Source organism: Nyctibius grandis, chromosome 1 (assembly GCF_013368605.1).
Source record: "Nyctibius grandis isolate bNycGra1 chromosome 1, bNycGra1.pri, whole genome shotgun sequence".
Taxonomy (NCBI): domain Eukaryota; kingdom Metazoa; phylum Chordata; class Aves; order Nyctibiiformes; family Nyctibiidae; genus Nyctibius; species Nyctibius grandis.
In genome coordinates, this window is record NC_090658.1 from 47,436,476 (window position 1) to 47,449,574 (window position 13,099).

The 13,099-nt window shown below is 37.7% G+C and overlaps 1 protein-coding gene across 2 annotated transcripts in view; it reads left to right on the top strand.

The window, feature by feature from the left end:
- COG2 (component of oligomeric golgi complex 2) overlaps positions 1 to 13,099 on the top strand; it is a 38,403-nt gene that overhangs the window by 1,282 nt on the left and 24,022 nt on the right. The window contains exons 3-9 of one of the 2 annotated variants that reach the window (XM_068402246.1): positions 725 to 790; positions 1,710 to 1,790; positions 2,416 to 2,519; positions 3,844 to 3,952; positions 5,708 to 5,887; positions 8,972 to 9,096; positions 10,394 to 10,520. In XM_068402246.1, the coding sequence (XP_068258347.1) occupies positions 725 to 790; positions 1,710 to 1,790; positions 2,416 to 2,519; positions 3,844 to 3,952; positions 5,708 to 5,887; positions 8,972 to 9,096; positions 10,394 to 10,520 (792 nt within the window). The remainder of the gene's footprint in view (positions 1 to 724; positions 791 to 1,709; positions 1,791 to 2,415; positions 2,520 to 3,843; positions 3,953 to 5,707; positions 5,888 to 8,971; positions 9,097 to 10,393; positions 10,521 to 13,099) is intronic. The other variant, XM_068402254.1, reaches the window with a different exon arrangement.

A 13,099-nucleotide genomic window follows, 5' to 3' on the forward strand; every position in this document is an offset into this window, starting at 1 on the left:
TTAAATTGTGACCCCTTGCACTGAGAAAAACTGAGAGACTGTTATTGTAGAATATAGCTACTGTACAGAAATGCTGTTGGCCCATAATAAGTGTTTTACATATATGCTTTTTATCTTAAAAAAATCAATTCATTAGGAAGTCAGACTCAAGGCAAATGTTTTTTAAAACTGCTAGTAGTTGTAAAATTGAAGGAAATAAATCGTTACGATTGAATAGCAAAGATACAAATAAGGCCGTTCTGAAGTACTCTTTTAGGACTCATTAAATTTACTATATAGTATATATATTTTTATCTATATATATACTATTTTTATATAGTATCTTAAAAAAAAAATCCAGCCCGCTTTACTGACAAATTTAATCACTTTCATATTAAAATGTCTTGTTCACTGTGTATCCTGTTATTTTACTGCAGTTCATCCAGGTTCCAATTATATAGGTTCAAAGAGTGAGATTTAACGTTTTTATTGGAAGAAAAACTTCCATAGGTCGAAGTTATTTCATTTTTTGCTTTGTGTGACAAGCCGTCTGATATCTTTATCCCTGTATTTTAAATAACATTTTTGCATTGCACTTAAAACTGGAGACTATAAAGGGAGCTATCATTCCTCAGTTCTCTTTTAGTATCTGTAAAATTATAGGCTTTGTCAGTAATTCACCTATTATCAAATAAAGTGATACTTATCAAAAAAGTCATAAATGTTTTTATGGTGATTTCTTTAGGTTGGCATGGACAAGGCCCTTAATCAGCTTTCAGTACCCTTGGGACAGTTAAGGGAAGAAGTTATGGTATGCTCAAAACAATCATTATACACAGCTTGGAAAAATTCGGCTCACTTTCATATGACATGCAGAATGTGTTTTATTCATGTTAATAATTATTATAATAAACTTTGAAAATTGACTTCTTAGAGCGGTAGTAGGAGAGGCATGTTTTCAAGCAGTTGTAGTAGCAGTAAATTTACGTTTTCTATAGTGCCCTTTAAAGGAGAGATAAAGGATTTCTTAAATGTGATAAACAAATGGACTCTTGCAAGACAAGTATAAGGTGAAATATTGAACTGTTTTAATATTTGAGTAACTGAAAGATGGTAGTAAATAAATCAGATGCAGCACAGTCCCACTAAGGACTTTTTTTCGCAGTCCTGTGGTTTAACCATAAAAGATCACCCTCTTGAAGGTTGGTCTTATTCTGACTCTTCCACAGTGACTTGGTATTTAGTGAAAGGCAGTTTTTGTTCATCTTGGCAGCTCGTTCAAAGGGATGTTTGCTGCATAAATGTGCCTTCAAAATATCTTAGCCTTCATGTCTGAAACAGAAAATAGGTTCACAGTTAGCATAGAGAAGTATTTATTATGTGAAAAATGCTACTTAAATCTGATTTATAACTTCAGTTTCAAGACATAAAATCATATTGGTTTTATTGTTTATTTCTGGATGAAAGATGGTTTGTACTCAGTAAGGTGCTAAAAGAACACTTCTGGTTGAAATGATACTTGTGGCAGTACTTCAAGAGCAGGTTATACTTTCAGTTATTCAGTCTTATTTCTGTTTTTTTCACTTAGAGGGCAGTTGATGTACTGTAGCTTTTATTTGTCCTATATTCTTATTAATCTGTCTCCTGTGTTAAGTTTAGGTTTTTGAGTTAAGGTTTTTTTAAACCTGAAGTGGGAAGCCAACTTTTCACACTGACTTTCTTTCTCACAGAGTCTTAAGTCATGTGTCAGTGAAGGAATTCAAGTAGTAGATGACCGAATGAGTAAACAGGAAGACATTAGAAGAAAAAAGGTACAACAGACAAATGATTACCTTGGAAAGGTTCTCATTAGGGCAACTTTTGTTTTTGCCATTAACCCAGAGAAAATGAAATCTTAAAAGTTATAGGCTGTCTAGATGCACACTGTGTAGGATTTTGCACTTGTAAAAATGATTGAAGTTTTGGCTGACAGACTTCATTTTTACAGTGTCTAGTTGATCATAAATCTTTATTTTGCTTTATTTGCCGAAAACATCTATGTTTGGTTTGGTTGGCTTTTTTAAATTACAGTTACTGATGTTTCTGTTTGTAGTATATAAACTTGCTTATTATGAACATAATTGAAATGCAGCAGTTTAATTTCTATATGAGGGGGAGGAACCAACATTTGTCTTTGTGCTTGACTTGGTAAAAATAGGATAAGAACAGCAGTTCTACATCTGTGACAAACATTGTTTGTGGGGTTTTATGGACTTATGTGAGCAGTACTTCAACTGAGACATCACTCAAGTATTAAGATGGAGGGAGAGAACTTAACACCAGCGGGGGGGCGGGGAGGGGGCAACCAACACAAAACCATCCAAAATATCTTCAGGGTTGTTAGGTAATGTAAATTGGGATTGGGGCCAGACATGAAAAATTTTTCTTTAATTACAGATGTGTGTCCTGAGACTTATTCATGTTATTCAGTCTGTTGAGAAAATTGAGAAGATTCTACATTCCCAAGGCACTAAAGAATTGTCCTCATTAGAAGGAAACAGGTAAAAAATATATAAATGTTCAGTTTTGTTTGTATGGAGGAGGCTAACTTAATTTCATGGTATTGGTGTAGATGAATTTACAAACATTAGGATATATCTTTAGAAATGTAACTCTGATGGCATAAGTGACTGTTACTTTAGTATTTTCTCAGGTTTATCTTCTGCAAACTGGTCATTCACAGAATTTGTAACTCAGCCTCCAGAGTTCTGAATTACTTATAGTGCTTTCAGTGAACATGTGCTTTTTGAAGTTTGCATGCAATAATTACATTTTTTTTCTTGGAAGTCACTAATCCTTTCATATCTGAAATACTACAGTACATTTTATTTCAATATCATTTGGAAGTAAAATGGGAAATAGCTTTTCTTGTTTTCTGTGCATATGTATAGCTGAAAAGACTGCTGTAAGAATAGTCTTGAGGCAGGCAAGCCACATGTGTAATATTTCTGGTAGAAGGAAAGTTTGTGTCAAATTCCAGTCAGACTCCCAAGTTTTGTTTTTTAACAACTTCACAGAAAGTGAAGACACTTTCATGGAAAGCGTCTTCTCCCTCTGCCTTCTCTGAAGGATGGAAGATGTCTTTCAGGCGGTTTTGGAGCTGATGTACCAGCTATGCACTTGAGATAATTGACTGGGATGCAAGTGCAAAGTATGCTGGAGGAAAAAGCATTTCATGAACCTGTTTGAATATGAGACTGTCTCTTCAGTTTAGTGCACTGGATCACATGGTAATGAGGTGGGGGGAGGTAGACAGAAGAATAGGTTGATACCTAGAGGGACAAAGCATATGCAAATGTTTTCAGTCAGGGTGAGGCACTTTGCAGAATCATGTTTCAAAGCAAGATTGTACTCAAGTGGCTGAAAATTTGGCTAATTATGTAGACCTGAGAAGGGTAGAACTGTTTCTGTAGAGCTAGCTGTCATTAGTTTTACCATAGGATAGAAAAGTGAAATAAGAAACAAATCTGGATGGTGAAGATCACTTACTGCAGTATGAGCTGTAAGGCTGCCTTTTCATGTGACAGTAAGCAGCACTACCATATAGAAAACAGTGCCTCATACTGCTGAGGCAGCTTCTTATGTTCCTCTCAGCTTCTGCCTCACTCACTTCGTATCTTAGTAGCTCCAAAACAACTCTAATCATGTAATCTGTTCCAGTTTACTATTGCATGATTGCAATAATTGTAGTAGTACCTATCAGAATTCCAAATATTTAGATTAAACTACAAAAATTGGGGGAGAGCATTACCTGTCTGCTGCAGATGAAAGTGAGTTGATTTGAAAGGATCTGTGTGTTCTCATTTTGTATCATCTCTCTTCTAGCCCACTTCTAACTGGACAGGTTTTAGAGAGAATTGCCACAGAATTTAATCAACTACAATTTCATGCAGTACAAAGCAAAGGAATGCCCCTTTTGGACAAAGTGAGACCAGTAAGTATTGCATGATAGGCAGCTTAACACTTGTAGGATCAAGCAAAAACAGTAAATGGGAAGACAGATGCCTGTTTCCACAGAGTTTTATTGAATTAATTTATGGGGGAAAATGAGTTTCAAGAGGTCACTTTTATCAGTTGACTAGAAGTATTGTTTCTTCTGAGGGTTTATGTTTTGTTTGCTACTTCTTTAGGATATCTTAGAATAAGAGTAGGAAATACAACAAACATTTTTGTCAGCCTGATGTGTCTTGCAGTTTGTCTGCTTGCTGATGCTGAGGCCTAGTTCTAGCAATTTATGTTGGTTTTGTTAGCTGCAGTGTACAAGTCAAAATATAAATGGAATGTGCCTACAGAGTGGCTGGCTTGAATATATTCAGCTTTGTCTTCTGGTGAAATTTGTTGCCTAACTGCGGCTGTTCAGGCTGGTAGGCTAATCTCCCTAGTATCCTGTTTGTAATAACTGTCTTCTGTAAAAGATGAATTGACTTTTTTTTCTTCTGCCTATTCATTGGAGAGAGGGAACAAATGACGACTGGTGCTTAAAGGTAGATAGTATGAATAATGTCAATATGGAGACAGGATAATGCTTTAAGCTGATTAGCATGGAACTGACATTCTTGACTGCTTTTGAGCCACCGAGGTAGTTCATAGTTCTCGTTTTTCACTATGTATGTCTGTTGGCAATATAAACATGTTTCAGCTCAAGGCTTCCATGGTACCGTGTTGATTCATTGGGCATGTTACAAGACTGTTCTGGCCACTGAATTATCAAACATGGATAGCACCAGAACTGTGAGCACCAGGGTAGTATTTATGGTGGGAAGACCTTTGTTACTTTGTCACGTCAACTTAATGATGCTTGACAGGGCTTCTGTCTTGTACCTGTTGTTGCTAAAGGTCATCAGATCGTACTTTTCACGACTAGTCAGCAATTGAGTTAAGTGTTTTGCGTGTTCAGAACATTCTGTGGCTATTTAAAGAATCATTTTAGGATGAATGGACATAATATAGCATGCAAAAGGCCAGAGAAAAAAAATGACTTATTAAATTGGTAGTTCAGCTGTGATTAAATTAACGTGTGTTGCTGAACTTGCTTCACATATAGAGTTGTAAGGGACCATCTTGAGCCAGGAGTGTATCTGCAAGTAGTGTAGCAATGAGACGGATCTAGTGGAAGAGATGTTGCAGGAGGTGAGGAAAAATGGTTAGCAAATGGGAGAATGTATGTTGACTGAGGCAGCTGTTTGGCAGAAGCCAGAAGGAATCTAATGGTGTGTCATTTTTTTTTGCCAGTGTCACTCAATGTCTTTGGTTTGGAGTAATTTGACAAGTAGTGCTGGGAACACACTATGGTTTTAGTTTTTGACAGTGAGGGGTAAATGCCACAGTTGTTATCCCTGGTGACTTACTGTGAAGCTTTTGTGTATTACCACACAGTTGAACAAGGAGCAATTATTGACCTATTTCTTCAGCGTAAAGGGGACCTTAGATAAGTTACTGCATAACTTACAACATATAGAGGAAAATAATTGCCTTTTAACCTTATTATAATAAATACTGTGTTAAATTGGATCAGTAACCCATTAAGCTTGTGTTAATGTTCATTTAATACTGACAGTTATCAACACTTGTGCACCTTTCAAATGAAAATAGAAAGATGAATTAGGTATTTCTGGAAGAATTTTCTTCAGCAATGATGGCAAGGCTTTGCTTTTGGTTTTTTATTACTGTATGTTGTTTCTCTTTATAGCGTATAGCTGGAATAACAGCTATGTTGCAGCAGTCTCTGGAAGGGCTGCTCTTGGAAGGCCTTCAAACTTCAAATGTTGATATAATACGTCACTGTCTTCGCACTTATGCAACAATTGACAAAACACGAGATGCAGAGGCATTAGTTGGTCAAGTGCTTGTAAAACCTTATATAGATGAGGTAAGATAAAATCAAGAATCCTAAGAAAATGAATTGATTTGCAAAGGTGCTTATTTTTCCTGTTAACCTCCAGCTTTCTTTAGCCTTTTGTGTGAAGGTGCCACAAAGGCATCTTCAAAATGCTTTTGTGGAGAGAACAGGAGAACTGAGCCCCAGCAGAATGTCAATTTGTTTGTTGTTGCTATTTAAGAAAAAAGGGTGGAGGAATTCTCTATCTGCCTGTCACCAATTTGGGGTTATATCCAGTTAGGATTCTTTCTTACCTACATTTTTCTTGGGGCGAGGAATCCAAAAAAACAAACCTTAAACCAAGCGTATGACTGGAGTAAAATCCAATTTATTCTAGACCAGGGTGCATCTGTGGGAATTGGATCAGATCTGGGGTTTGCATTTCTCCATTGCTGTCTCAGTAGCAGGCAGATGCAGCAAAAATAATTCTTAGTGCAATGTCCTTTTCTTCCCATTGTATGAAGAAGCAGTTTCTGCAGTTCCCAGCTGTACCAGGACATTAGCAGGAGCAGGAACAAGTTTGTGCTTGGGAAGCATTTGCTGTTGTCTGGTGGGAAAAATGTCAGATGACCAGTTCCTCGGTTCATGAGAAACTGATTTTAGTAGGCCATCAATTTACAGTAAGAAGTTGGACCAATCACGAAGTACTGATTGAATTTTCTGAAATTAAGGGACTTTCTGCTAATTCTCTCAACTGTGCAACTTTTGCTGCTACCTGTGAAATGGTTCCTCACCTTTTTGTAGCACTGTTTGTTCTTACCACTTCTTCTGGCCTGAACAGTTGGTGATTAGTCTACACTACTTTTTTTCTTTTTGTGGTGGTTGATGATAATATATTTCCTTAAAAAAAAAGCTCAAACAGTAACCTGCCACTATAGTGTAATAGTCAGCAAGTCAGTCAGTTGTACTCAATTTTTCTTGTATGTCAGCACACCTGCAGTTGCCACTAAAAACATTTTTAAGGGCCTACAATTGTATTATGGTAACTCCGGTTTCAAGCTTCAGGGAAAAATGTGAAAATTCATTTTGTGATATTTGATAGTCTGCTGTGTTTGAAATGACTTGATAAAACAGGTTTGCTATGTTTTTAATGAATGTGCTGAAGTGATGTTACTATAATATCAAGACTTCTTTTGACCCTTTTCATCAATGTGTTGGGAATTATGTCCAGGTCAGGTAACAATTCCGTATCGTTTCAGAGGATATTTGTTCCCTACTGAGATCTGAATAAGTGCCCTTTTACAGTACAATTACTAGTGCTAACTGACTGCCCTGTTACAGGAAGTTTCCCTGGTTTTCCCTGGATCATCAGAGTATTTCATAAATGCATTAAATTCACTGTTCTTAAAGAAGTTAAACATAGGCCAGTGCCAGGGCTATAACATCATTGTTCTAAAACTAGCATTATGAATCTTTCAGCAGTATTAATTTTCCTGTTCCTGTGGGGAGGAAAAACTGTGAAGTACAAGAGCTGCCTTGGCGATTGCAAATACACACTTGCTTGAATTGGGGCGTGTTAATAGAAGGCAGCATAGATCTCCTCATTGTTGCCTCTGTAATACATAGCACTTTTTCAGTGACTTTGAGTCCCAAGTTATGCTACTGATGTAGCTTTCCCTTTGCTGTCAAGATTTTCTTTTACTGCCATTGCTCTTCAAATTGAGATATTTAATAACATTCTCTTTGCTCAGTAAACCATGAGAGACATGTTATGATGTGAGGTACTCTTTTCTGCTTTCAGGATATTTAAAACAGTTTGTTCTCTACTGGTTTTTACAAAAAAAACCCCACGCTTATAGTATAGAGTTAACACTTTTATTAAGACCTATAAAAGCAATGTGAACATTGTTTCTAAAAGTATTGAATATGTTTCTGTAGGCAATAATACAGTTGCTTTTCCTTACACTGATGTGCCTTTTTGAACGTAAATGCAGAAGTGACCTTAAGGTGTTTGCTTCCTTTTTCCATTTAGTGGCCATTTGCCACAGTGTTCCCAGCCAAGGCAAATGAAGAGTTAATTTGTATAACTTTGCTGAAGGAGTTGTTCTTTTAAATCAAGAGAGGGAAAAGAGATTACCTTTTTTTTTTAACTGAGTAATGTCTTCGTCAGCCAAGAGATGGAATTGTTACCTTTTCCTTCCCTGTGAAAGAACAGTATGTCTGATAACACCTGAGCTGTATCATTGTCAGCAGGGTGTTTCTTTTCTGCTGTTGGAAAGGGAACATTTAAAATTATTCTGGTTTTACTTTGTATGCATACAGATTTACAGAGCAAAGCCAGCTCTGGGCTTTTGAATGGGAGAGGGAGTTGAACAGTGGTGGCCTCTCCTCTTAAGGACAGACTTCCTTTGGGTGCTTGCTAGTGCTGCAGCAACTGCTACAGTGGGAAACAGGTGGTCTTCCCCTGTGAGTTTTCCCAGTGTCTATTCTTTCCCCACTTCTGCACCATTCCACTTGTTTATGTAGCAAGAGGCAAAAGTGTTCAGACAGGTGGAAGAATACCAAGAAATATAAGCTATTGTTCTTTTCCTGTATTGTCCAACTACTGTCTGCCTTCTCGTTATGGCAGAGATTATCCCTTTTCACTGGATATGAAGCACTGTCCTGACAAACCGCTTTGCTAGCTGCGTTAAAGGCTTAGCGTTATCACAGAAGATTCTTGGCTCTTGGTTTACCTGCATTTGGGATTGGACCAACAAGTTCTAAATTTAGAAGATTTTTTTTATTTTATTCTGAGGTTTGATGAACTTTTGCCAGTTACCCGTTTAACTCCACAGACCGCTTCAGTGGTGTATGCAGCGGGTGGGGAGCAAGACATGGTGGCTAACATTTAAAAGCAGGGAACTCATTCCCGTTCTTGTGGCCAATCTTGCCAGTTAGAGGGCTGCATTAAAGGAAGCAATAATTCAGGCTGGCAAGTTATACTTGGAAACTGTAATATAAAAAAGTAATATAGTGACTATCCCAGTATTTGGGGTTATAGTGTTAGGAGTTTTGAGTGAGTAGACTGTGAGTCTTGATTACAGTATTTCATATTCACTTTTCTGACGTTGAACATTGAACTCTTCCTGACAGGTGATTGTGGAACAGTACGTTCAATCTCATCCTAATGGCCTTCAGACTATGTACAGTAAACTATTGGAGTTTGTTCCTCATCATTGCCGTCTCTTGCGTGAAGTAACAGGGGGAGCTATTTCGAGGTAATATCTTAGGGTTTCTTTCAGTTGCACTAAAGTTACAGCAAGTATCATATGTTAGAAATGCTTTGCATAATTAGCTTCCATGTGCAAATGACTTACCTGGCCTTTCCTGAAGATTCGTAGTCAAGTTTGATTTCTCTCTCATGTCTGTGTTTTTCAAAACAAACCAGTGAACAAACTTTCTTGGTGCTGCTAAACCTTCAGAGGAGGGAAAGAGAATCCTGTATTTCAGTAGTAGAATTGAGTACTGTTCATAATACAATGTGTCAGATACCTTGTTTTTTGAATCCATGAAACATGATTGTACACTTCATTCAAGGAGAAAGGCATAATAAAGCTGTTAAAAAACAGAAGTTCAGAAGTTACTGGGTTGTTAGTGTACATTGGAAAAGTGGGGATCATCCCCAGAGGTTTGACTGATTATTGCATGTACTGGAACCGCAGGTTTAATTGATTTGTGTAGTGCTTCCACTCTCTTCTCCAAAAGTGTTTAATTCCTTATGCAATTAAATTGCCTGTTTTGAAGTTTAAATAATTCAGGTCTACTGAATTGTATCCATTTATTCATCTGTTTGCAGACTGGTTAATATAGTAGACTGCTGTAACTAGCAGAACTATGGATGTAGCCCCTAGGGACTGCAGAATTACTTTTCTAATTAGTCATCCATTCCTTGAGTTTTTTATGACTCCTAAGTTTTACTAACATTTCAGTTCTTTTAATCCCTCAGCAAGTTTTAATCTTTCTTCTTAATAATGGAATATTTCTACTTTGTACTGTGGTGTACTGAACTGGAATTAAATGTTTGCATCTCTTCTCTCAATTTATAAATTTTCATAATCAAGGTAGCTTTTAATCTTTTGCTTCAAAGCACAATATCGTGTATAAATACAGCTTGGAACAATTATGAAAAAGTTCTGCTTCTTTCCATTGCGTTCGTCACATTACTCTTACTTGGTACCTCTTTGAAGTTTGGAGCTGTTAAAACTTGAAATACACAAGTAAGAATAGGAGTTCTCAGCTGAAATGTATTCATTTTCCAGAACACACTTGCAAAATATATAATTGAGAAGATTTTAAAACACTTTGAGTTACAAAAAGTACCTTGCATTTCATGAGACTGTGGGATCAGACATGAAACCTGGAAGGAAGAATAGTTTAAGGGAATCATCATACCTATGTAAAAAAAACTTAATTGCATTTTGTCTAATGCATTGCATGTCATTTTAGTTATCCCTACCTCCAAATAGAAGCCTGGTGGTAAAATATAACTGTGGAATAATTGCAATTTTATTTCAGTGAAAAAGCAGATATTGTTCCTGGATATGATTTCTTAGTGAATTCAGTGTGGCCAGAAATAGTACATGGTTTAGAAGAGAGATTGCCGTCACTGTTTAACCCTGGAAACCCAGATGTGTTTCATGAGGTAATTAATTTTAATTTTTTCCATTTGTGATTTCCTTTGGCACATACAAGAGTTGAATGAGTCATGTTCTCTAGCTTTTTTTTCCTGCTGCTTTTGTGTGAATTCATGTTGTTGCATGACTCAGAAGAGGAGGTTATCTCAAATCACTTGATTTAATTTCTGTAGTAATTAATTCTTCCCTCAGGTTTGTCAGGAAAGCTCATACAGAACTTACTGGAATCCATTTAGTCATGTGAATTTGGGATAAGTATTTGTTTTAGTAGTACATGTTTGTTCTTAGTTGTAGAATTACAACATAAATGAAGACAGATGTGGATGACTCCAGTGTTCACCGAAGACTGGGACTTCTGTATAGGAAGGGCTGTCATGTTAATTAAATACCTGGGTTACAACTTGCCCTGTACTATGGGAAGGTTAAAAAAACTATTTGTTTCACTTACTTATTTTAGCTTTTACTCTCTTTCAGTATTGCAGATTATGTTGTGATGAGAAACACAAGTTAGCTAAAAGAAATAAAAATCACAGGATCACAGAATCACAGAATGTTAGGGATTGGAAGGGACCTCGAAAGATCATCTAGTCCAATCCCCCTGCCGGAGCAGGATTACCTAGATCACGTCACACAGGAATGCGTCCAGGCGGGTTTTGAATGTCTCCAGAGAAGGAGACTCCACAACCTCTCTGGGCAGCCTGTTCCAGTGTTCAGTTACCCTCACTGTAAAGAAGTTTTTCCTCATATTTATGTGGAACCTCCTGTGTTCCAGCTTGCACCCATTGCCCCTTGTCCTGTCAATGGATATCACTGAGAAGAGCCTGGCTCCATCCTCATGACACTTGCCCTTTACATATTTAAAAACACTAATGAGGTCACCCCTCAGTCTCCTCTTCTCCAAGCTAAAGAGACCCAGCTCCCTCAGCCTCTCCTCATAAGGAGATACTTGGAGGCAGTGTGATAAGGTTTAGAATGCAAAAGAATTATTTTCTCTTGTATTGCAACCAATTATGAAGCAAGCTTACATTATAAAATGAATTTAAAGCACTTGCATTTTCATCATTGGCAGTGCTGCTCTGCCTCTAAAAGAGCATCTTTTACTGATGTTGAAACAGATTTGGTCTAGTGTGAAGATTGGCTCTGGCAGTACTTTATTAGCATGTCACAAGTAGAAGATATGAGCTTTCTGCTTTTCTTCATGTCCTGACTGTCTGTATTTAACCATGAAATATTTGGATTATTTTTTCTTTGCAGATTGACTTATGATTAGTGGGAAGCCTTTTTAAGATGGAGATGGCAGGCAGTGATAAATTGTTTAAGGAAGACCTAGTAGGCAGATCAGGACAAATGACTTGGGGAAATGTTGGATTGCTGGTGGAGGTTTATAAGGCAAATGATTCTTCCTGTGTTCATGCAAAACTGCTTTTACTAAATAGTTACATTTTTCTTGGAATTTAAGATCTCTTTCACACAGATACATTGAATAGTTGAATGCAGGCAGGCACGACAGGGAATGTTTGCAGGGCTGGCTCTGGCTAAGAAGCAAATGAAATGGATGTTGAAGAAAGTTGTGGTAGTGCCATGCAAGTGACACTGTAGGGTGTTCCTCCTCCCCTGTGAGAGCACTTAGTTTCCCATAAAGTTTCAGTCACTCTTCGAGCTTTCACCTAATGCCCTGCATACTGCAAATTGTGAACCATGCTGAGCTTTTGTTATCTGTGCTGGTTGGCTTACACAAGAATGTATTTTATCATCAGAAGAGCTGGGTTTGCTGTTCTAAGTGAATTATTTTTAAAAGGCTGTGTCGTGGAACACCACCCCGAGATCCTACTGACTGTTCATTGCGGAGGAGTGTTTAGATAAAAGTGCAACTTAACAGAGTTCGATGGCGAGGTTCACTCTATTACTTACTACATGGAGGAAACGTACAGAGGGAAAATTGTATCGGAATCGATTTAGAATGATTGATACAGGGACTGGAGGTGCAGAAAGGTAAGGGAGACCCTCCCATTGAGACACGAGGTTCAGAATGCACCCCCTTGCTTTCTAAACTCCTTCTGAGAGAGGAGTCTAGGTGCAGCTGGATCCAAACTTAGTCCCAGACTTGGTCAATGGTTCATGTCCAAGAGCTACAAGGGTAAGGGAGTATATGTGTTTTTAGCTAAAGGATTATATGTGCATACCCGATTACTTATATCACTTAGCTAATATTTCAAAGTTTCATCATGCTTATTCCCACTTCACCTACCTTCCATGTGGGAGTCTGGTGTTAGTTCTCTCTGAAGTTCAAGCCCTAGTTTTCCCCGAAGCAGACTCTCAGTCATTGGGTTTTATAAAATAAATAAATAGAGTGGTACAGCAGCATGGTCAGCTCATCTCCGACAAAGGGCTGAAGGGAGGCACAGAGAAATCCCTGGGCAGTTATACCCATACAGACTATTCATCTGCCCCTCACATGATGGTTTGGTCCAGTAGTAATATTTGGGTTTGGGGTCTTCTTGTTCCTCATTGGGTTCCTGCAGTGTCTTCAGACAGGCCGGTGCCTTGTCTAGTTGCAGCTGCTGTTGATGGTTTGTATCCTTGAAGC